Genomic DNA, 23,934 nt, shown 5'->3' with positions numbered 1-23,934 from the left:
CAAAAAAATAAAGAGGTTTTCAATGGCGCAGATTCACCTTCATAAATAGATGACCAGGATCATCACTGTAGCGTGTTTGGCGGACCATGGGTTATTTATGATGGTGACAAGAAGATAGACGGTTCAAATCATCATAACATCTCAGCATGGGGGCCAGTGAGGGGGGATAGTAACCGTCCATCTAGTGTCCCCTACAATGGAAAGTCCAAATTTCGGAAACTGCACGTTTATCTGCCAATCCTAGCCGTCTAAAGACAATGATCCGATGGCTAGAATCATCTGATCGGTATAGTTTCTTAACTGAAAGCCATAGACTGAAAGAGCCACTTGATGAACGGTCCAAATTCACCATCCCCACTCTAATGTGCAGAGTGGAAGGCAGTTTATTGGAAGCTCATGATAGAGTGTGGCCCACCCAAACATCCAATCATCGGACTACACGTCAACATTAAAATAAACAAGTTTGTAACAGTTTATATTATTAGATATGCAAAAAACTGATGCATTGGATAGCCATGATTGTCCGATCAAATAACATTGTTTTTTGTGGGAGCATTTTAAAATTTTCGGCATTAAAAAATTACAAAAATACATAAATTTTAAATTTTTTATTTTAATCTTTTTATTACGAAATAATACATCCACAGTAACCAATCCAAAAGAGAGGAAAAAAAAGAAAAAGAAAAGAGAGACAGCGAATTCATACAGGGAGTGGCAGAGCCGTAATTTAAGTTTCTTTTACCATGTAATTACACCATTTTTTTATGATGCATATTCTCTTCACATTGAGAGAGAGAGAGAGAGAGAGAGAGATGGGAAAATAAAAGAAGGAAAAGAAAAACCTATCTGTACTCTGTACGGTCGCCTCCGATGCCAGCGCCGGCCCATCTCTAACATGCGCCGGCAGCGCAAAATAGCCCAATCTCAAGAATCCAGCGCAAACGGGGTCTGGAGGAGATCGTAGGGCGCCCAGAGCGCGTCTAGCGGGCACGGACGGTTGGCGTCGAGACGGGCCCAGGGCTTGCCTTTCCCGCTCCAATGCAGCAGACTAACCGGGCCCGGATGCAGATCCCGGCAGAGTCCCCGGAAATTGTCACCGCCGAGGCCGTGCTGGTTCCATCTGTGATCGACGGCTGCTATGTTACCAGCGAAGACGAGGAGGAATGGCGGGAGCGATCCGAGCTCGTAGATCCGCATCCGCTTCTGCAGCTCCATCCACTCTTCGATCCTGGCCGTGTAGTCCCCTGCGCGCCAACGGCTCAGATCTATAACCATCACGCCTGTGTTGAAGTAGCACGCCTTCCTCCCGGCGAACGTTAGCGAGAGGGTGGGGTTGGACCAGAAGGCCGGGGTGAAATACGTGGTGAAGTTGGCGTTGCAGTACTCCGGCGCGGCCAGCACGGATGAATCGCCTAGCTCAGTCGCCGAGAGTTTCGTAATGTCATCGACCAGGACCAGGTCCGAGTCGAGGTAGACGACCCGACGGACGCAGGCCGGGAGGAGTGAGGCCAGGTAGGTGCGGGCGTAGTTCAGGGGACGATCCAGCGCGGCTCGGATCGAGGTCGAGATGAGTCGCGACACGATCGATTCATTGAAGTGGTAGACTCGGAATCGGAGGTAAGGGAAGGAGGCGGATATCATGCTCCGGAGGTGGTCGTCGTTGGACGCGGCGACGAAGTGGAAGGCGACGTTCTGGGGGCAGGATGAGTGCTGGAGTACGGAGAGAATCGCAGCCATTGATCCGCGGAGGTAGGCCGTGTCGAGGGTCATCGCCACGTGGACGGTGGAGGGGGCGCAGATGGAGATGGTGCGTGGGATCGAGGGGCAGTTTGGGGAATTGTAGAATTGCGGGGCTTCACGAAATTGTGGGGATGAGAGAGTGGCATTGGATGAGAAGGAAAAGAAGAGAATGAGGAGAGAGAGGAAGAGGAAGGGAGGGTGCTTAGGATAAGGCATGGTGGGGGTGAAGTTTTAGAGAGAAGAGGGAAGGAGGAGAGGTTTTTTTAAATAGGGAAGGGGTTTTGGGGCTTCTTGGCTTTTAACCCACGTTCGTGAGATCGCTGGATGGGTGGACAAGTCAAGGTTCGTCAGCGTGGGAAAAGTCGTTGGCTTCACACGGCTTCCCAAAATACCCTCCTCCAATTACCCCCACGTGCCAAATCGCACGTGCGTAAGACACGGGTCCAATCCAGTCTTGAGGTGGGCCACCCATCTATTCATGAAGAGATGACCAAGTGTCGATGCTCAACTTGCATGTGTTGCCCACCTCAACGGTAGGGGAGGGTGATCCTCGGGGCGCGAATTGGATCGGACTGACCCGACTGATCACTGGACCCGACCCGATTATAACTGGGTCCCAGTCGTTTGATGGGATTTTCAACCAAGAACCATGGTTGCGGAGATGAAATCGGATTGCGTACTGAGTTACTCAGGACGCTCTTATCGTACTGAGTAAACTCTATTGGGCCCTACGTGAATGTATGTAGTTCATCCACGCCGTCCATCCGTTTTTGCAGCTCATTTAACGGGTTGAGATCAAAATTGAAGTATATCCAAAGCTCAAGTGGACCATACCACAGGAAAGAGTGGGAATAATGATTTCCACCGTTGAAACCTTAATACGCCCCCACAGTGATATTTATTTGTCATCCAACATGTTCATGAGATCCAAAAAACATGGATGAAGGGAAAACACGAATATAAGCTTGATCCACAACTTCTGTTACCTTGAGAAATTTTCAACGGCAGACGATCAATTCACACTGTTTGACATGGTGTGGTCCATTTGAACTTTGGATATGGTTCATTTTTTGTTTCAAGCCTTAAAATTATATGGTAAAATGGATGAAAGGATTGGATAAAATAATTAAATCACGGTGGACCAGACAAAGTTTACTCAGTACGGTTAGCATACTGAGTTACTACGCAATCCGCTTCCTGCGGAGATGGACACTTAGATCGACGGATGATATCCACCATCTTGCCTTCTACGTAGCAGGCATTGGGCTAGAAACGTCACTTCCTGATTATCCCAAGCGATCAAAGTGGACCACATGAGCCAAAAATAAGGCAGATCCAAAATTCAAGTGGGCCACACGACAGAAAACAGCGAGGATTGAACGTTCACCGTTGAGACATTCTCGGGGCCACGGATATTTTGGATCAGGCTAATGTTTTTGTGCTTTCAGCTGATCCCAGTAGGAATTACCTTATGGACGGTTTAGATCGCATGTAAACATCAAGGTAAAGCTAGGGAGGTTTCAACGGTTGGAATTTTTCTACCCATTTTTTTCCTATTGTGCGGCCCATTTGAGTTTTGGATCTGCCTCGTTTTAGCCTTGCATTCTAAAATGATCGGGAAAAACAGATAGACAGAGTGGATTTCTCACAGACATTACGGGAAGGCCCACCTAGCTTCTGAGGGCAGTAACTGCGGACCATGTCGCATGCAATCTGCGTCCGAGTTAAGGTGGCTGACGCTGCGAGTTCTCTATTCGGAAACGGTAAATCCTTGGCAAAAACCGACACATTGAGTAGTGGGGCCGTGGATGCTGTTCATCTAGTGGGCCATATTGATGGATGGTCCACAGCTGAGGTAACACTCAATGGATAATCACAGGCTCCAGCTTTTCCAGTTGCACGTTGATTTTAGCTTTTTCTCCCTTTGAAGGCTGCTATTTGTCTTGCTAGAACTGATAAATCAGTTTGATTTTTAACCATTGGCCATAAACCAACAGCACCCACCAAATGGACGGCCACAAACACAACATATATCAAACGGGATGTGGTCACTAATGCTGGACCCTGCATCTCAGTTACTTGGGGCGTATCGTTCCAACAGTCAGATCACACACGTGTAATCAATCTGGACCATTCATTAGCCAGTGCAAAACTGTCACATTATACCATATACCAAAAATAAGGGCAGTACAATCACCAAGTGAGCCACACATATACATTGAATTTGAACGGTCGGACATTTTAACAACCTTCCAAATTCACATACAAACGGATCTGCCTAATTAGTGGACTTTTTTTTTGTTGTTTTTGGTCCATAGTATCTTTACAGCATACATTCCGGACCACGTGATGGATTGGCAGTCCCAATTTCTTGGTGGGTGACTCTTCTAGACACGTTGGATTCCGGACACAAAGCACAGTGGACCCCACATATAATAGAATTGCAAAAAAAATTAAAAAAAAAAAATTAAAATCATTACTACAAACGGTGCTGAGGATCCGGCCTCGATCTATGTTAGGAAAGGATCTAATCATTCTTCAGCTCCCTGGGGAGAATGTGAACACGTATCGGATTCGGTAGTGACACTTCTAGACCTGGGGAGAATTCGGCCCGAACTGATGAATTTGACTCAATCGAACCAGTCAAATCCGATCTGACCCGAACCAAAGGTCAAGATCAGGTTAAATTGAGTAGGCCCACTCAAATCTGAACGTACAATAACTTATGTTAGGGTCACACTTTCAGTACCAACCTTGCTATTGGAAAAGGTCTATGGGCTTCACCATCATGTATGTGTTTTATCCACTCTGTTCATTCATTTTTACACTTCATTTTATGAGAAATTCCAAAAATTAGGGAGATTCAAAAATCAAGTGGACCACACCACAGGAAAATGGGGGAAATCCAGCACCTATGGTTGAAAGCTTCTTGAGGGCCAAAGAAGTTTTGAATCAAGCTGATATTTGTGTTTTCCCTTCATTCAGTTTTACGTGACATTATGAATAGGTTGGATCCCAAATAAACATAGAGGTGGGCTCTAAGAGAGTTTAAGGTTTCAACGGTGGGTGCCATTGTCCCACTGCTTTCTGTGGTGTGGTTGTCTTGAGCATTTGATATAACTAATTTCGGTGCGTGTGCCCAAAAATAAGCTGGAAAAATGGATGGACGGTATAAATAAAACACACGAATGAGTGGTTAAAACTTATTTTAACTTATAGTGCAACGGGTAAAGTTAGGAGAGATACTCGATCCTTAATGGGACCCAGAAAGTGGATGGTCTGGATAGCAGCGTCATTGGTGACGGCCAGTAAGATATCGCGAGTAAATGCGAATAACTCGTTCTGTGGTAAATAGTGAGACAGTATGGGAATTTACTAACTATTTATTGAATGCTGACGTGTAGTCCCTCAGTTTCGCTCATTCCCGCGAAGAAGGGAAGCGGATTGCGTCCTGCCGCCGCTAGGACCATCATCCGTTTAAGCAGGGCTCTGTGGGGCCCACTGTGTTATGGATTTTATCTACTCCGTCCATCTATTTTTTCAGATTATTTTAAATATAAACTAAAAATTAGACATATCTAAGGCTGAAGTGGACCACACAGTAAGGAATGAACTACCACCGTTAAAAAATTCTTATGAGCGGAGGAAGTTTTGGATCAATATCACAATCTGCTATTTGTGTTTTCCATTCATCTAAGTCTATATGACCTTATGAACAGTTTGGACTGAAAATAAACATCACGGTAACCTATTACAAAGGTATCAACGGTGAGTTTTATAATCGTGCTGCTTAATGTCATGCGGTCTACTTTGAGCATTGGACTTTCCTAATTTTTAGACTCATAAGTTAAAATGATCTGTAAAAATAGATGAACGGTTCGGATAAAACCTATACATCACGGTGGACCCCACAGAGTCCTTCCTGTATGCATTAAGCATTAAATGCGCCTAAGCGGAGGCAGGACGTAATCAGTGCTGTCGCAACTTCTCTCATTTCACGCGAAAAGCTGCGGTAAATTCAAATTTCTCATTAATGCTGACATACATGAATCCTCCGCGACGGGAGCGTGTTAGGTGTTACCCGGAAACGGATTGGCTACTCCCCCTGACACCAGCCCCGTGGCTGGTGGTCGGTGCTCTGTGGGCCCCATCATGATGTATGTATTTCATCCATTCCGTTCATCCATTTTTACAGATCATTTTAGGCTATATGCCAAAAATGAAAGGGCTATAAATCTCAAGTGGGCGACACCAGATGAAAACGATAGAGATTAGATATCCACCATTAAAATCCTCCTAAGGCCTACTGTACTGTTTATTTCACATCCAATCTGTTGATTAGGTCATACAGGCCCAGATGAATGGAAAAACAAAAAAATCAGCTTGATCTAAAACTTTTATGGCCCCCAAAATGTTTTTAATGGTTGACGCTCATTCAACACTGTTTCCTGCAATGTGGTGCACTTGAGATTGGAATATATCTCATTTTTTGTTTCATACTGTAAAATGATCTGTAGAAATATATGGACGGCATGGATGAAACATATACATTATGGTGGGCCCCACATAGCACCGACCACCAGCCATTGGCTGGTGTCAGGGGGAGTAGCCAATCCGTTTCCGGTGTTACCCGGAAAAACACCTAACCCACTCCTACTCTCGACAGCTATTTACCATGGACACGTGGCTAGTGTCATGTATGTACCAGATCTGACCGTTCATTTATTGGGTCCACTGGAATGTTTTCTTCTTTTTCTTTTTCTTCTTTCTTCTTCTTCCTCTTTTTTTTTTTTTTTTTTCCAAAAATCAGGTCTGTCCAGGTAACCCAGAAACGCATAACCCCTGTGTAGACGGAGAGGGTATTGACCATTTTACCCCGTGAAACCAAAATTGGAGTATATCTAAAGCTTAAGTGGACCACACTATGCAAAAATGTGGGGAAAATGACATCCACATTGAAACCTTTTTAGGGCCTACTGTGATGTTGTTTGTCATCACATAAACATAAGGAAGAAAAAAAAAAAACACAAATATCAGCTTAATCTAAACTTTCCATGGCCTAACAAGTTTTCAATGGTAGGTGTCAATTCCCACTGTGGTATGGTTCACTTGAGCTTTGGTTGTGCTTCAACTTTGAATGAATAAAATTCGTACATGATGGTGGGCCTCCAAGAGGTTATTAGGTGCATTAAAGGATAATGAGTTATCCATAGGCAATCCACTCTCTATTACGCCGAGCCATTCGCAATCTGCTCTCATGTAGGCTCACTCAATAAAATGATTTGGAAAAATGAATGGATTGCAAGGATGAAACACATACGCCATGGTGAAGCCTACCGACCACCAACCACTAGCCATTAGGGTCATTAGCAAATACACACGATGACCCGTGACTTCCACTCCCATCAATTTGGCCTTAACATTTTAGTACATCAGGCTAAAGAAAAGGTAGATCTAAAATTCAAGTGAGTCATAATAGAGTAATATTCAGGATTGAACCCTACCATTGAAAACTTATTTTAACCCATGAAGGTTTGGATCATGATTATTTTGTTTTTATCCTACATTGTTATGATATAAAATCCACCCAAATTACTAGAGGTGTAACCCCATTTTAGATGTATAGTGACAAAATATAAATCCCGTTTGTAATTGACGTCCAATACAAAATTGATAATTGGAAACAGTGTATAGGGCATCGCTTACACTCCAAATTGTTTGCTCTTTGTGGCCCACTTGAAACAAAAATGAACCTCTTTTCCAACCCCTAGTGTTTAAATTTTAGCTTGACATTTAACGGTTATAATAGATTTCGTATAAAACATGCGATGACGATGACGGGTGCTTAAATTGATTCAAGTTGGGCATTTGGCTTTCAATATTTGTTTTCCATTGTATAGCCTACTTATATCATAGACATGCTAATTTTCATATTCTACTGCTAAACTTAGACAACGCACTTGGTTAATAGAATGATTTTTCCTTAAACATCGTCGGGCCTGCTAATTCTTAAAGTAGAATTCAAGTGACTCACAAGCTCTTTTCAAGCTCATATGACCATATAAAGGCCTGAAAATGGGCGTTGAAATGCTACCACCTCCCGGGGATTTCAAAATAAATGAATGAGCTTTATTTCCTTTCAAATGTGGACCACCTTTTATTAATACCAGCTATTATCCTAGAATTCATATTGTCAAACGATTCCTTGTGAAGTGGACCACACCACACACAAACAAAAGTAGGGATTGACTTAAAAACTTCTTGGGCCCAGCTGTGATGTTTAGTTTTCCATCCAACTTAGTAATGAAATCACACAGACATGAATGAAAGAAAAACACAGTTATAATCTTCACTGAAAATTTCTGTAGCCAACTATGTTAAATATCCAACAATCCTTTTCCAGCCGTGTTTCTTAATTCGGTACTCGATGTAAGGATCAGCCTTACTTTTGGGAGAATAAATAGGGCCACCACATGATCAACGGATAGGATCACCTGCTTTCGTAGCATGTGGATTGTGTAGGATTTGGTCAGGTACAGTTGCGACGAACCATTTCATTTCAGATATACCATCTCTCTCACTTTCCCAATCAGCTGAGATATCCACGTCCGGAAAAGGCCAGCCCAGCGTCTTCATCCTTTAAGCGAAAGTGAAATTACAAAAATGCGACCGCGCCGTACGTATGTGCTAAATGACGGTATGACGTCGAATATATGGGGGCATAAACGCCCCGGGGCTGAAAGTCCGGCGGCTCGGTATTCAACCCTATCCCAACTCAAAGTTCCAATGCCTCAACCCTAACCCAGACTCAACCCAACCTCAGGTTGAAAATTCTCAACCCAAACCCAACCTAAGCGGGCTCAGTTGGGTTCATCAAGTTGGTCAGGTGGATATATACTAATATTTTCATTATTACATTGGTGTATTATATTTCAATGTACAACTTATTTTTTGTATGTATGATTTTATCAATTATATATATAGTTATTTATTATAAAGAATTTCATTTTTTTCTAAATAAACAAATTAAAATATAAGACAACTACTTCGTTAAAAGTCATGTTGTGTAGCATGCAATCTATTTGGGAGAGAGAAATCTAGTATATCTTGGGAGCTTGAGTCATCGCAAATGGTGTAGACCAATGAGACCTGATGACCCTAAAATTTCATATGCTTTCAATACAAACAATCTACACTTAATTATAATTTATAAGTAATTTACATATATCGAAACCTCGACCCGAGCCCAACCCAAGTTTTATCGGGTTGGTGTTTATATAGCCCAAGCTCGAGACCAAACCCTATACATCTTGTGTGAGCCCAACCCAAAGTCGGGTCGGTCGAGTCAAACCCGCTCGACTTACCAATGTCGTTCTAAATAGGGGTGCATATTGAATCAGTAAAACTGTAGAACAAGACCGGAACTGACCAAATGGTTCGGTTTGGTCCGATTCTAGAATGCACTAGTTTCAGTTCCGGTTTAAAAAATTAAGAACTGATTACATCGGTTTGATTCTCGGTTTGGAAGTTTGTAGAACCGAACCAAACTGTAAATTAATCCATAAAACCAAACTGCAGATCCGAACCGTGGAACCGAACTGTAAAACTGAACCTGGAACCGAACTATTAAAAAAAAAAAAAAAAACCTAATACCCTAAGTCTTTACTGTGGCCACCCATCTCTCTCTCTCTCACAATTTGGTTGTATTGTAAAAAGCCTAAAATTGTCGAACTGATGCGGAACCAAACCAATTTTAACAATCGGGTTTCGATTTGGTTCTAAGGTGCTAACGGATTAGTTCTACCTCATATTCTGAAATTCTTAGAACCGTTGAGAACAGTTCCTTTCCAGTTACCCCGAACCGGACGGAACCAAACCGACCCGTGTGCACCCTTGGTTCTAAAGGCAAGGAGGTGGATGGGCATTTTAATCATCTCGAAATTACGAAATTGCTTCCGTACCAGGCATGAAAGTTCAATCTACCACGGGCCCCACATAATAGTACCAGGAAAGTGACACGTGCCCCGTCGCTTTCGTGGTCCGCCGGGTTAGGTAGACACGTGTCAGTTTGTGATGTTTGGAGAAATCAGATCGGTTGCGGGGAAACCGACAGCCAAACGAGAGACACATGAGAGACGTACCCATATAAAAACAGAAGCTCTCCTACACGTGTGGAAGTGTCATACGTGTAGGAGATCAAGTGGCCCCCATGGTGAAGATTGCCTGTCCAAAAATCACCCAGTCAATCCGTCAGGTGGGCCACATTCGTGCAAAAAATGAAAGATTTAGAAATGTATAACCAACGGTCCATATTGGACGTACATGTATAACCTACTTGATAAGTGACCCAGCCAGATCGCGTTGGGATGAGGCGAAATCACGACGAGCTCTGTAAGATTATCGGTCCAGATCTTTAGTGTGTGACACGTGGATGTCACTTCTCTTTGGCGCGTGTAGATAGGTGAATGCGAGTAGCACTCCTCTCGCAGTTCTCGCGTCATTATCCACCATGTGACCCACCTTAATTCATCATCAAGCGAAAAAAACCCTCTCCTTTTATTGCCGGCAATTTCGCCTAATCTCAGCCACACATTCTCATGCGGGTATGTAGATACACCGTCCTTTTCTCCATGTGATAACTCCGGATTGGTCCTTGCGTTTTTGTTTTTTTTATAAATAAGGATATGATAAATCCACCTTTCCACCACACACGTGGCATGGTAGATGGTGGATTAGGACCGTCCACCTTGTGGCCCGTGCCTTGATGGATCATGGTTAAAAAAATCCCCCTTATTAGCCAACCTGGCCACAACTTTCTCACACCCTTTCCCTGTCGATGTCAACCGTTAACTAACTTTGTTTTGACCATCCATTTGATGGCCACCAATCGGATGGTGAAGGATTGTCCATTTCAGATGTAATTTTAATAATTACCTATCCATGGCGTGTTTCACTAGATGGACGGTCCCGATCCACCCTCTACCCTGACATGTATAAAATGGAAGATTGCATCTATCATGTAGTTTGTAAGCGTGCGACAAGACCGTTGATGGAACCCACGTGGCGTAATGGTTCGATGGACCAATCTGATGGCAGTTCTTTTGATGGGCCATGATCTGGAATTACTCTATTGATGATGATGATAATCATGACCACAACCATGGATTAGCAATCTTCAAACAGATGGGAGTAAAAACAAGAATTTTCAACGGCCTATATAAAAAAGTGTGGACACCAACGAAATCTCTGTCTCTTTCTCTCTCTTTCGCGCTAATGCAAAGCAATCTGTTGCTGCAATTCACCGCAAAAACGCGACTAATGCGTCAAAATTCAAATCAGCTGCACGTAGAAAGTAGAAACTACAAAGAGAGCTGCTCACCAACAGTCGGATGTATGCTAGTTAAGCATACAGGTCCCTTTTCCTAACCAACATGTCACGTGAATAGGGCATCTGACTCGTGCAAAAGTTTCGCCCACCGTTAAAGATCACCTATACCAAACATCAGGGCCACGTATACATCAGGTGGGTCACACCAGTACGTTGAGACCTACCAATGGCTATCCATTTATTTTGATAGTGTGGCCCGCATGATGTCATGGATGGCTCTGATCCAGAAGCATGTCCGATCCACATGACGGTACCGTTCCACAATCCAACCGTCACATGTACGGATAGAGAGTCTCTATCGTACTACTACCCTTCTCTGATGTACGGCGCTCAGCCTGCGTATGACCCTTGAAGCGCAGGCTCTTATAAATTGTACACGTGGCATATATTAACCCAAATTAAACCAATTTTGGAACCCACTTTCTCTAAGTCACTGCTCCAAATTCGGATTGATTGAAAGATCCTAACCTCTGATCCGTGGAAACTAGGATTTTTTATTTTATTTTATTTTTTCATTTTTAACCGTCCACTATATGTCCACAAATCCGATAGTCAGATAGTAAAATCCGCGCAATTTTCAGCTCATGCTCCATCTAAACCGGGAACCATAATTTAGACAGTTTAATTTGTTTACTTCTATGCCATTAATTTCTAAGTGCCTGCATATTATCTATCACCATATGCCAGAGTACTAAAGCTGTTTTACAAAATTAATGGGAAAAAATTAGCACCGTCCCCTTGAAAAGTTTCTCACCGATTTGGATTTGTAGGGCATTGAGCTTGGTTATTTTACAAAAATACTCTTATTTATTAGGGTTAAGCAGTTAAAAATAATAAGAGTATTTTTGTCTTTTTGAGTTCATCCGAACGAATAGTAGTCAAATTTGATAATCAAGGTTTACTCCGGTGCGTTGGGGCTATACTAAAAAAGACTACCCAAATAATAGAGAGCTTTGCTAGGCCCACACGCGCGGGCAAGGACTATCTAGACGCAACCACATGTGCCAGCAAAGTAGATAGGTGCATCATCTAAGCTGTCCATCAGACGGATCCAACTGTGTAGGAGTTCTCAAGCAAAAATAAAGCTGGTCCACTCATTAGGTGGGCCACGATATTTAGAACAGTTGGACGGGCTATCATAGAGGGACACCTTAGATGGATGGATAGCATCTCACACTTATATGCGTGCTGGCACGTGTAGTGGCGTGCATATGAGCTGAGCTTTACACGCGTGAGCTTTGCAAAGATCCAACAGAATCATACGTGGAGTGAATCCACCAACAATCGAAGATATACGCTAGAATACATTCCAACGTATTGCAACAGTATATTTCAGCATCTTAGCCGTTGGATCAGGATCTTTCAAAACGAATCAAACCGTTTATCAGATTGGCCCCACAATCGAGGGCAAATAACCAAAGAAAATCTGAAATTGATTATATTTCAAACCTTTGATTATTCAAAGGCTGAGTAGACTGTCTGTAATCAAAGGAGAAGAACCAACTGATCAAAACGGTGTAGTATTCTAATCTAAGAGTTTCTATAAAATTCCTATCCAACGTGAGGCCCAGCAAATATACGGTTTGGATCATTGAAAGATGACCTCATGTGGAAAGACTATAGTCCCAACACACCCTACAACAATACGTTGGGATGTATTCTAGCAGCTTCAACATCAATCACCACTTCAAATATCGTTGTGTGATGGTAAATACAAGACTCGCTCAGTGATTGGTACACGTGTGCAGTTGGCCTTCTATCATTGTAAAGGTGTAGAGCTCCATCTTTCTGTTGGAAATGTACACTCACACGTTCAGCCCGTTACAACAAGTTAACGTGATGGGCCCGGCACTTTGGTGGACCAATCACGTGCCATGGTACCCTTACTGGGATTCAGATGTGATACATATGTTATTAATTAAAGGTCCAATTTGGTAATCCACCCGACCAATTTCTTTGGCCCACGGCTAATGGAATTGATTGGTACAACAGCTTTCATTTGGGGCCAACAAGATATACAAGTGGGCTCATGGTTTCCATGCACGGTTGTAAACACAGCACAACTGGTGGGCCATGATGTAGCAACGGTTAGTAATGCAATTTGGATCCTTACTTGGGGAATGATCCATGGTTTAAAGACGACTCACACTCGGTTACACCTAGAGCTGGGCACCAGGCTGAGTCGGACTGAGTTAGGATTGACTCGGCTTGAACTAGTTTTGAAATAGGCCTGACCCGAACTTGCTGCACGACTCAAAACCGAGTCTAGCATGCCTAAACCGATATGAATCTGGGTTTGGACTAATTTGGACCAAGTCTGACCTAGTAAAAAGTACTAAGTGGGTTCAGGAGGGAGGAAGTGGAGAGAGAGAGAGAGAGGGTGGTGATTGTGGTAGGTAGTTGCAGGGCTTGGAAGAGAACGAGGATGAGGAAGGAAGGGAGTTTTGGATCGGGTCGAGATGGGGTCATGTGCAACATATGGGGTTAGAGATACTTAAGGGTTAAAATTTTTTATTTTATATATATCCAAATCCGAGTCGAAACGATTTCAGATTGATCCGAGTAGGACCGAATTTTAGTTTTGGGTTGAATTATAACTGGAACTCGAGTTGGTTTGAATTCAGATTTTGCGAAGCCTACTTAGTTCCTACGATCTCACCAATTTAGCTCGGGTTGGGTCGGTTTTATGCCCAGCTCTAGTTACATCTGATCGAGTTCGACGTCACGAGTCACCTCAGCTACGTGAGGCCTAGCACGATGCGTGAGTTCCATCTAACCTGTCCATTAGATGCATCCCACCAAGCCAGTTCTAGATACCGAAGCCAACCTGATCGATAATTCTCAGGTGTGCCACACCAAGGAGATTAATGAGCAACGTTAGGGATTGTGACCCACACGGAAACTTCCAAATAGAATGTAAGTCTACCGTGTTGTTTATATACCAACCCCAATCAGCTGGTGCGACCGACCTAATCTCAGTCCATTCCAAAATGCTGATCGGCCAAACCACCTAACTATGTCTATATATAGGTTTGCTCTTTGTGATTTCTTCCACCTTTCTTTTGAATCAAGATGATTCTTGGGATGTGATAATATCCATCCAACCTCATCAGTATTCTTACATCTTAATCCTTATATTTAAAAAATAAATAAATTAAAACGTACGGTGAAATGAACAGGGTCGTTGACGCACGGTATGGATTCCACAAAAACATTCCGATTGGGCCCCACACAGCTCGAATACATGGTAATCAGGATTATCGTGTCCAGCTCTGTGGGGCCCAGTCGTGATGAGAACGTGGAATACCATGCGTTTGAACGCATGTGGTCGTTGGAAGCGGATTGCGTCTGAACCCGGTCGTACCTAGCAACATCCGACCAGATCTGTATGGGGCCCACCCATCCTATGTATCTGTTTATCCATGCCGTCCATCCCTTTTCTCAGATAATGGTATGGCCCAAAAATGAGACTGATCCAACGTTCTCGTTGATCATTCCAGAGGTCACTCTTGCATTTAATTTAATCCAAGTTTACTATTTGATGTGGTTCACTAGATTGTTGGATCTACTTCATTCTTAGGAACGTATCTTATAATTATATAGGAAAATGGATGGACGGAGTGGATAGATAGATAAATCACGGAGGGCCTCACACAGATATGGTAGGACATTGCTTCCGTGGTGGTTCTCCTAATTGGGAAATCCACGTGCTTCACGGGCGCACGTTAGAAGAAACGTTTTAGTGCTAGAGAACACATGCACACATGCGTTGTGCATCAATCCAAACGTTCCAAATGGTGGGCATCATTGCAATAGGGCACAAATATGACATTTTGTAGAATCTGGACCGTCGACCGTTTCAAAATCCTACTGATGTCCGTCAAACAGACACTCGTGATTGTTTTATCAGTTCAATCAACTGAATGATAATGTGGCCGACTATTTGGATGGATTAGATCGAGATACATCTATGCCATGTGTACAATGTCCTTGTCCGTTCAGATGGACGGTCATACATAAAAACGAGTTATATGATCTTCAACCACGTGGGATCCACATTTTCCTCTGGTATACCGGTTGTAAAAGTGGATGTTATAATCTGTGCTCAACACCATCGATGAGATAGGCCCCAAATTGTATGGACCACTCAAAAATTTCGAGATTAGAAGATCTTAACCGTCCAATCGTTGGGCTTTAATGAACTGAGCGTGAAACTGTGCGATGTTTCTTTTTCGGAACTGTCGCATTTCGGGCCATCTGGATTAATGAAACGAGATTCCGTGTATGTAGTGGCCATGGCTGATCCATCCAAACCGTTGATCTTACAGGCCTACATCTGGATAAAGGCTGCCTCTGAAATCTTACAATCAGGATTTAAAATATCAATCAATCAACGGATAAGAATCAAATATCATAGTGTGAAGAAAGTCCGTCAGATCAACGGTCATGGATCACAGAACCATTTGGCCGCATGCATGGAACCAGATCAACCGTTAAAAGTAGAGAGCTTTCATCGTCACCGACACCCTAGTCCACATCAACCTAGTGGGCCCGGTTTCGTTCGCCAACCAGCCGGGCACATGGCATGGTTTTCGTCCACTTGCGGCTTTTCCTAAGGATGGTACGGTGGCCGTGTACGGGAAAGTCGCCCCGTGCAACGCGCAGTACTCCCAGTCAAAGAGAGTGTTTTTTCTTCTCTCGGATTCCGCGCGTGTCGGTGTTCTGTCAGTCGAGAGACATAATTCCAACCGCGTGCTGCTGACAGAATTCGACTCTCCCCATCTGTTAAAATCTGGGGACCACGTTGAATATCCGGAACGTTGATCTGGAGGGATCTGCCTTCAAATTTCAGACTCTTACGATCAATGAATATGGCGATCACGAATAAATAACTTTGGACGGTGAAAATTTTGGTAAACGGTTCTACGTGATTCCCTTCATGATCTGAACAGCATTAGGTTTTAGTTTGGCACATATCACTGCAGATCCACTTCACTAACGGTCCAGATCTCACACGGTACCTTCAACGAGGACACGCGCGTAAGTCTTGGGTGGTTGTCACCCGAGAAGCCGTAGTACTGCTGCGACGTCTCGTCCTTAATCAGAGTGCCTAACAAAACAAAACTGTTACTATTATGTGCGTTTAATACATCTTAAGTTGGAAAACTCCTGTAGAGATTTGCTACGTCATAGAGACATGTGCTGATCCTGATCGTTCAGATCATGGGCCACATCACGAATGAAACATAGACCAAATTTAAATCATTTCGATCAGCGTAAGTTTCGAATTAGTGGACAAAAATGGACAGTCTACAAACAAAATGGCCATGTGCCCAAATTCAATAGTTCTGATACATCCATAACGGGTCACATGCTTTGGATGGTCTCTATTCAACTAAAGTATGCCACCTGTATGGTGGATGAGTTGCCACGACTTAGTGAGTAGTCACAATTCCCTGGTCCGTCCCTTAAATATTAAATGAAGTCAATGAGAAGACTCGTCTGACAAAAACACACCTTCGAAGCTTCTCAGGCATTTCCTTCGTTATTAAACAGTTATTCATTCTGACTATCAAATAATCTCAGTTAAGTGCAACTAAGTAGTAGAGCTACCATAATCCCATGCCTGTGTATAAGAAATCTCATCCATACAGTCACAAATCCAAGCCGTCCATCAGATACTTCACCATAGTCTGAGGTTATGAAAGAAGCAAGAGGCAGTTCAGATCAGTAGGGGGGCCACAATTTGTAAAATAAATGAACGGATGAGCAGGCTTTGGATAGTTTTTTCTACCTCCATCGACCTATTTCTAACGTTTTGTTCTGTCTGATTTCGGGTCAGTAGGTTACAGGCAGGACCCATGTGATATACAGCTTGGATTTTACGCACGTGTGACATGTTGGCACATGTGGTGGCATGTACATGGTCTGCCTTAATCTCATTTTACGTACTGGTTTGGAGTCGGTAAACGTGTCAGTCTTTTATTATATAGGAAATGATGGATAGGGGAATTTGTATATTGTATATAATAAGAAAGATGCCTTTCATAAACATTGGAATGTCCGTGTGGGTCCCACCAAAACTTTGAATGACAGAATGAGTACTCGGTATATCAAGACTCGGATTGCGTTTGTGTAGCATACGGCACCGTCATCCGTGTAGTGTGGCACTGGAAAAGCCATGTGGGTCCACTATGATGTATTTGTTTTATCCAGGCCGTCCATTTGCCCCATCATTTTAAGGCATGGGCCTGAAAAAATCCTGATCCAAATCTCAGGTGGACCACACCACAAAAACAGTGGTGATTGAATGCCACCATTAAAAACTTCCAATGGCTCACCGTAATGTTTAATGGTGGGCGTTCAATCACTAATTTTTTTATGATGTGGTCCACCTAAAATTTGGATCTGGCTCATGTTTGGGCTCATGTCATAAAGGGCAAAATGGATGGACGGCGTGGATAAAAGGCATACATCATAGTGGGTCCCACAGAGCTTTCCCAGTACCAAGTCCTATAGATCAGCCGTTGGATTTGGGTCTTATACTTTGGGTACCAAAGAGGATTTTTAGGTGAAATTGTGGGGATGAGTGGGCCCTTGCTCTGGTGGGATTTGATACATACACCTACCGTGATTGATAGATGCAACCTTTGCTTCTACTTTTTCTATACAAGGATGTGGATGTGAGGGTTGTTATCGCAATGTGTTGTTATAGGATATGTTGTGACTATAGCCATTGGATCTGAATCTTTTTCAATAATCCAAGCCATACGCCCAATCTCATACAGAAAGGAAAAAAGGAGAGATGAAAAGATAGAAAAAAGAAAAGAAGAACAGCGTTCCATAGCAATATTTTGACCTTAATACATCGTTTCATAACCATTGGTTTCTGGGCTATTCATCGAAACCAAGGCTCTTCCATTATTAAAGATTTTTGAGCTAATCATCATCAACTGTGTATCTTGATTTGGATCACTAGATGAGACCCAAGACTTATTTGAAGCTTATCCTAATAGCATCAAAGATGATGGGAGGGGGTCTCACTTCGATTGCATATATTTTGTTGAAATTTGGTTTTTGAAAATTTAAAAAGAGTATTCTAAAAATTTATGAAAATTTTATTTTGCTGTCAAAATAATTTTGAAAATTTTTAAATGAAAGAGTGCAAGTTGTATTTTTGTCCCATATCGAAAATGAGAAAAAAAAAAAAAAAAAAAAAAAACACTTATAATTTATATGTAAAAGTATGTGTAGTATTGTTACTTAGAATTTTGGAGATTGAAATCCTTGGGTTGCATATTCCAACGCTAGTTCGGGCGTGGGCAGTGTTGTTGTAGTGACGCACTTTGCATTTTGTACGTACGCATCATATTACAGAATAGTCGAGTTTTATAGACTACAAAGAATGGTTAGATATATTTTAGAACGACTAACCACCTTAAAATCCACAACAGTTCAAAAGCGGACAGGCTATGATGATTTAACGATCATATCTTTCGATCCGATGACCAGCAGAAAATTAGTTGCATTGAATTGTTCCTAAGTGAACCATTCGTGATTGCTACATGCAGGATCTTGATAGGCTTATCTTATCCTGGAAATAATTCACCTGTAACCTATCAGGAATTAATATAATTTTTATGTGATTCAACTGGGTGAAACTAATAAAAATTTATTTTATTTTATTTTTATTTTCAATAATTCCAACATATGGTGGGCCATTTACAATGATATTTACATTCCACTTACACATCACATGTGGGCCACATGCAACTTGAATATATTTTAATTGTCATTCATTAGAAAGCATGTTAACATTTACAGACATTGTTAAATATCCTGAAAATATTTTTTGCTATAAACTTCACTTTTAATTGAGTAGTCTTTACAAACCTTTAACACTTAAAATAAATAAAAAATAAAAAGCTTTAGAGATTTTCTCGGACAAGAATACCCTTACATCACAAACCCATCTCTTTCAAATCTTTTCATCTCTTCGTATTTCTTAATGAAATTATTTCATCTCTTCTTGAAATCGTCTCATCACTTATATTTCTAAACTTTTTATTTATGAAATCTATACATTGGTTTTTTTTTTTTTTTTTTTTGTTCATTTAATCTTCACTTTAAACATATTACATTGAAGATGGATTTGACAGATAGAAAATGAGAAAAAAATGGTGTCTCCATCCAATAAGCTGCACGTTGCAAGTATAATGGAAGAAATTTCCCTAAACTCGTAACCTTACTATTACAAATACTTATTCAATTTGCACTCGTGCTCAATCAATTTGCACTCTTTGAACCTTAAATCGTAGAAATTTATACTTTTCTTGAGTTCTCAATCATTTATATGAGCTATCAGTCAATTTACATAAGTTAATTTCCAATCATTTGCATGAGCTCTAGATCAATTTAACTAAGTTCTTAATCAATTCAATTGAGTTATCGATTTATTTACTTGAGTTATCGATCAATTACAGGGAGTTCCTGATCAATTTTGTCACCCATAGTTGTCGTACCAGTGAAATGTGAGTCCAAGAAGAACATGATTTAAAACTTTAAAAGATTGTAGAAAACATGTGATCAAAGAAATGTGAGTTCAAGAAGAACATGATTTAAAACTTTAAAAGATTGTAGAAAACATGTGATGTACGGATAGACTATTTTTAGACGAATCATATCATTGGCTGTCCATTCAATTTCATGATGTGTCCCGCATGATGTCTGGCTGTTCAGATTTTCGTATCAGGTGATCATGATATAGTGGTCCACATTTTGCATGGAATGGATGGTCTACGGAAAAAATAACTCCATGATGTTATGGCCATCTTATGGGCAACGACAGGAGATCCATGCCCATTTAACTCCATGTCATTAGAATGCGTGGCACTGGCACACGTGTATCTATCCAAACCATCCATTTCATTCTTCCAATAGCGATTGGTCCATGGTCCAAAATCACAGTGATTGGACAGTCTTGGTTGCATCCATGCCATTCTGAACATGTGGCATATATAAATGAGATCTAAACCGTTAGATTTGGCATTTCCAATACTGAATGGCCATGGGGAGAAGGTTGCAATGTTTGAAGAATTTTATATATTTATTCGGTGGCATTCAAACACTAAAAGACAAAGGTCAGCAACGGCTCCCATGAACTGAGGAATGACCCATTTATGTGCGCTTACGATAGGCTAATCAAAGCAAGATTTTGGTCTTTTCCAATCCACAGTGGGTCCCACTAGATTAATTGTTTGTATCGTCATACACACGTTCCACACGTGCGATACACGATCTGGATGCACGAAAATCACGAGGGGTTTTTACATGCGTGTAGGCCATCCCACACACATGTATCTATATTTATCTTCTATTAGTGTTTTAGATGGAATCAGATCCGGGCAGGGGTTGGACGTCTGAAACAGAGCTTCCATCCCATTCCGAATCCCATGGGATATCAAGGGATGAGGGAAGATTCGCCCAATCCGGCTTCATTGTAGGTGTCGTTTACGAGGGCTGCGGCAGATGATGTACACCCGCCATTCCAAACATCACGCAGGATGGGATTTCTGACAATAACCCTCTTAATACCTCTTAATTCCACATCCAACGCCTGCCCAAACACGCCCTTAGTGTTTTAGATGAGATGAGATCCGGTCATCTGGCCTTTTCAATAATAATTTTTTGCCCCACTTCATTTAATGATGATGTAAGAGGGGTGGATGGTGTGGACATAGCACATACATCATGATGGGGGCCATGAAAATATGCCACCTAATTAGCATGCTTATATGATATGAGTTTTACGCACGTGCACAAATGTAAAGGTTTTCTGATCAGATTTTCCACCGCCTGCACCCTTGCGCACGCATACGGACTTATAGAGGTGTACATGAGTCTAGCTTGGTTCGGCCACTAGCTGACCCCAGCTCGAACTCGACTCGATTCGGTCCTCGAGCTTGACTGGTCATCTCGGCTCGATGTGGTTAACAACTTGGGCAAGTTCGAGCTAAAATCAAGCTGATTTTGCCTATGTAGCATTTTCACAAACACACGGACTGCACATTCAAATTCTCACTGCATGTAAAATAGCAGCAACAATTTTACAGGTATTTCATTAAACACCTTATAGGCAAGGTAAAAATCAAGAAAAAATGAGTATTTCTTTCATATATATACCTTCCTTACACCAGTCGACACTTCGTTGAGTCATTTCATCAAACACTCGGCGAGCAACATCCATATCAAAATTACCGAGTCACCGATCTAATTTAGTCTGAGCCGAGTCGAGCTCAGGCAAGCTCAAACTCGGCTCGAAATTTTTTCAAGCTTCAAAAACCAGCTTAGCTTGGTCCGAATCCAATTTCAAGCTGAGGTGAGTCGAGCTAACTCGATTGGTGTACAGCCCTATAGACTTAGGCATAACTTAACACATTTAATAATAGTATATATTGAGCAAAGATAAGTCATTTTCTTTTCCACCTTTATCCAATGTGGGACTGAAGAAAAGCATAAAATGATAAAAAACCAAACCAATATTTTAGCTCTTAAAAGAAAGTTATAAGTTTATTGAAATACACATAATATTAAAATAATTTAAGAAAAGCAGCGGACAACATGCATAGATAAATACATCATGGTGGGTGCCAAACAAATTGGCCTCTTCGCGGCAGGACACAATAAAAGTAGAATGTGTCATATCTTGAAGGAATGTAGTCAGGAATTAGCATATCTGTGTGGGGTCTATAGTAATGTATCCATTTATCCACGCGGCCTATCTTTTTTCTCGTATCATTTGAAATAATGAGCATTAAAATTATAAAGTATTAAATGCAAGTCATATCATAAGGTATTAAATCATAAGGTATTAAATGTAAAAGTCATATGTGGTATGGTGTGGTTTACTTGAGTGCCCCTGCCTCAATTTGAAGCTCTCACGCGTTAAAATGCCTCGAGAAAATGGCCGACATGGCCCGGCACAGATCTACCTACTCCCGCTAGAGTCGAGAATGCTATCAGCTTCTAGACGCAATCTGCATGGTTTCTGACTTTTAGAAAGTAGATCATATAAAGTTAAAAATTTCACAATCAATCAGATACTTGATGCTTTCAAAAAAAAAAAAAATATATATATATATATATATATATATATATATATCAATGTAGTTTTCTCTAATTAAAACCATGTGTGGGTCCCACTAAGTAGTCAATCATGGCCGTTGTTTGTACACGGGAGAAAGGTATTATCTTGCATTTATGATGGGGGAGAAAAAGTGTGGAAAGAGACTGAGATTTCTTAATAAACATCCAGTACAAATCATTCAAATCAACAACTGTAAATGGAGTGGTGACCCTGAGTCGTCCCATCATCAATCCGGTGGGCCCAAAATAGAGAAAGTAGGACACTTCATCTATCCAATCATCCTGCTCCACTATGCGATGATTCAGACCGTATCATCGATGGTCTATACAAGTAAAATATTACTCATCAGAGATCTAGCCATCAATATGAAGTTGATCTGGAAACAACGGTCCAGATTAACAGTTTCTAATCTACCTTTAGGGCTATCAATAGAACGGGCCAGCCCATGGGTTTTCGTTCTGGGCTGGACATTAGCCCAGGTTTGGATTCAATTCATATGTCCATGGAACGGTCTTGGGCTTATCAATATGAATCTGATTTAGTTCCGGTGGGGCCTATGCAAGTAATGGTCCAGGGAAACCTGACCGAACCCATGATCATAGACATATGTAACTAGCTGTAAAATTTCATGTGGACCACACATGGTGGATTTTGTAGGAAAATGGTCTGATTTTGGCACTGGGGCAAGCTGCTTGGCCCATATCTGAAAATAAGGCCCACCTGATGAGTGGACCAGGTTGGACCTGCTTGATAAAACAGGACAGGTGTGGAACATGCATGCCACGTTGGCACGTTGGCTGTTGGGTTCTGGGTGCTGCATGTGCTGGATAACCAAGTAGCATTCCACGTTCATAGCCCACCTGATGGTATCCAAAACTGTCTGTGGCCCATTACAACGCGACAATCTAGAAACCAACGGCTTGAAAAAGACGGCTTTCTTTAATTTTTTAAGTATGGCCCACCCACTGTTGGGACCCTTTGATGGACAGCCCAGGTCATCAGGCCAATCTGGCCACAATATCAGCAGCTTGAATGGGCCATGCTTTGCTTCGAGACAAAAGCCCATGTGGGTCTGAATTGAAATCCATGAAATCGGCATTGGCACGTGCGGAAAAGAATGGATGGTCCAGATGAGGATGGCCCACATTGTCTTTGTGGTCTGGCCCATCACGGATATTCTGAAAATCGAGACCTTGAAAGACAAAGGTGCTCAACCAATGAAAATCTCGTCCAATGTCCTGATGCAATTGTGGCCCATTGTAGTATAGAAAGATCAAAGACACTGAAAATCTGATCTACCCCACTCTCCTCCACTCATCAAAGCAAAGTAAAACCCTACTCTCTCAATCAGCAACTCAATTTATTCGGTCTCTCATCATTCCCTGGGGGGACCTAAGCCACCCATCAGATAAGTGGCTCCAAGAACATGTCCTGGTCCCACATTCAACTAATTGGCCACATGAGTACTCTGATTAGACCGTTGATCAGCTTTTTGGTAACCATTGATCTTTTTTCCTCATACAAGTTTGACCCACCTGATTTTCTTGGCCAGGTCTTGTTTATGCTGGTCCTCTTTTGATCAGCTTGTTGATCAAAGATCTAACTAATTTATTCAAATTGTCTGGATATATGTTCTGGACCAGATCAATGGCCTAATGAT

General features: G+C 41.9%; 1 protein-coding gene across 1 annotated transcript; it reads right to left on the bottom strand.

Annotated features, from left to right (window-relative positions):
- Positions 1-675: 675 nt before the first annotated feature.
- On the bottom strand, positions 676-2,025 carry LOC131218557 (probable galacturonosyltransferase-like 1). Its single transcript, XM_058213164.1, has one exon. The coding sequence runs from the start codon at positions 1,954-1,956 to the stop codon at positions 925-927; it is 1,032 nt and encodes a 343-aa protein (XP_058069147.1). The 5' UTR covers positions 1,957-2,025; the 3' UTR covers positions 676-924.
- Between the last annotated feature and the right edge of the window lie 21,909 nt (positions 2,026-23,934).

The sequence above is a fragment of the Magnolia sinica genome, chromosome 11, assembly GCF_029962835.1.
Source record: "Magnolia sinica isolate HGM2019 chromosome 11, MsV1, whole genome shotgun sequence".
Taxonomy (NCBI): Eukaryota; Viridiplantae; Streptophyta; class Magnoliopsida; order Magnoliales; family Magnoliaceae; genus Magnolia; species Magnolia sinica.
This window is presented reverse-complemented; position numbering and strand designations above follow the sequence as displayed.

Bases quoted from the DNA above. Each gene is read 5' to 3' on its own strand.
- LOC131218557 (XM_058213164.1), bottom strand. From the start codon at position 1,956: ATGCCTTATCCTAAGCACCCTCCCTTCCTCTTCCTCTCTCTCCTCATT.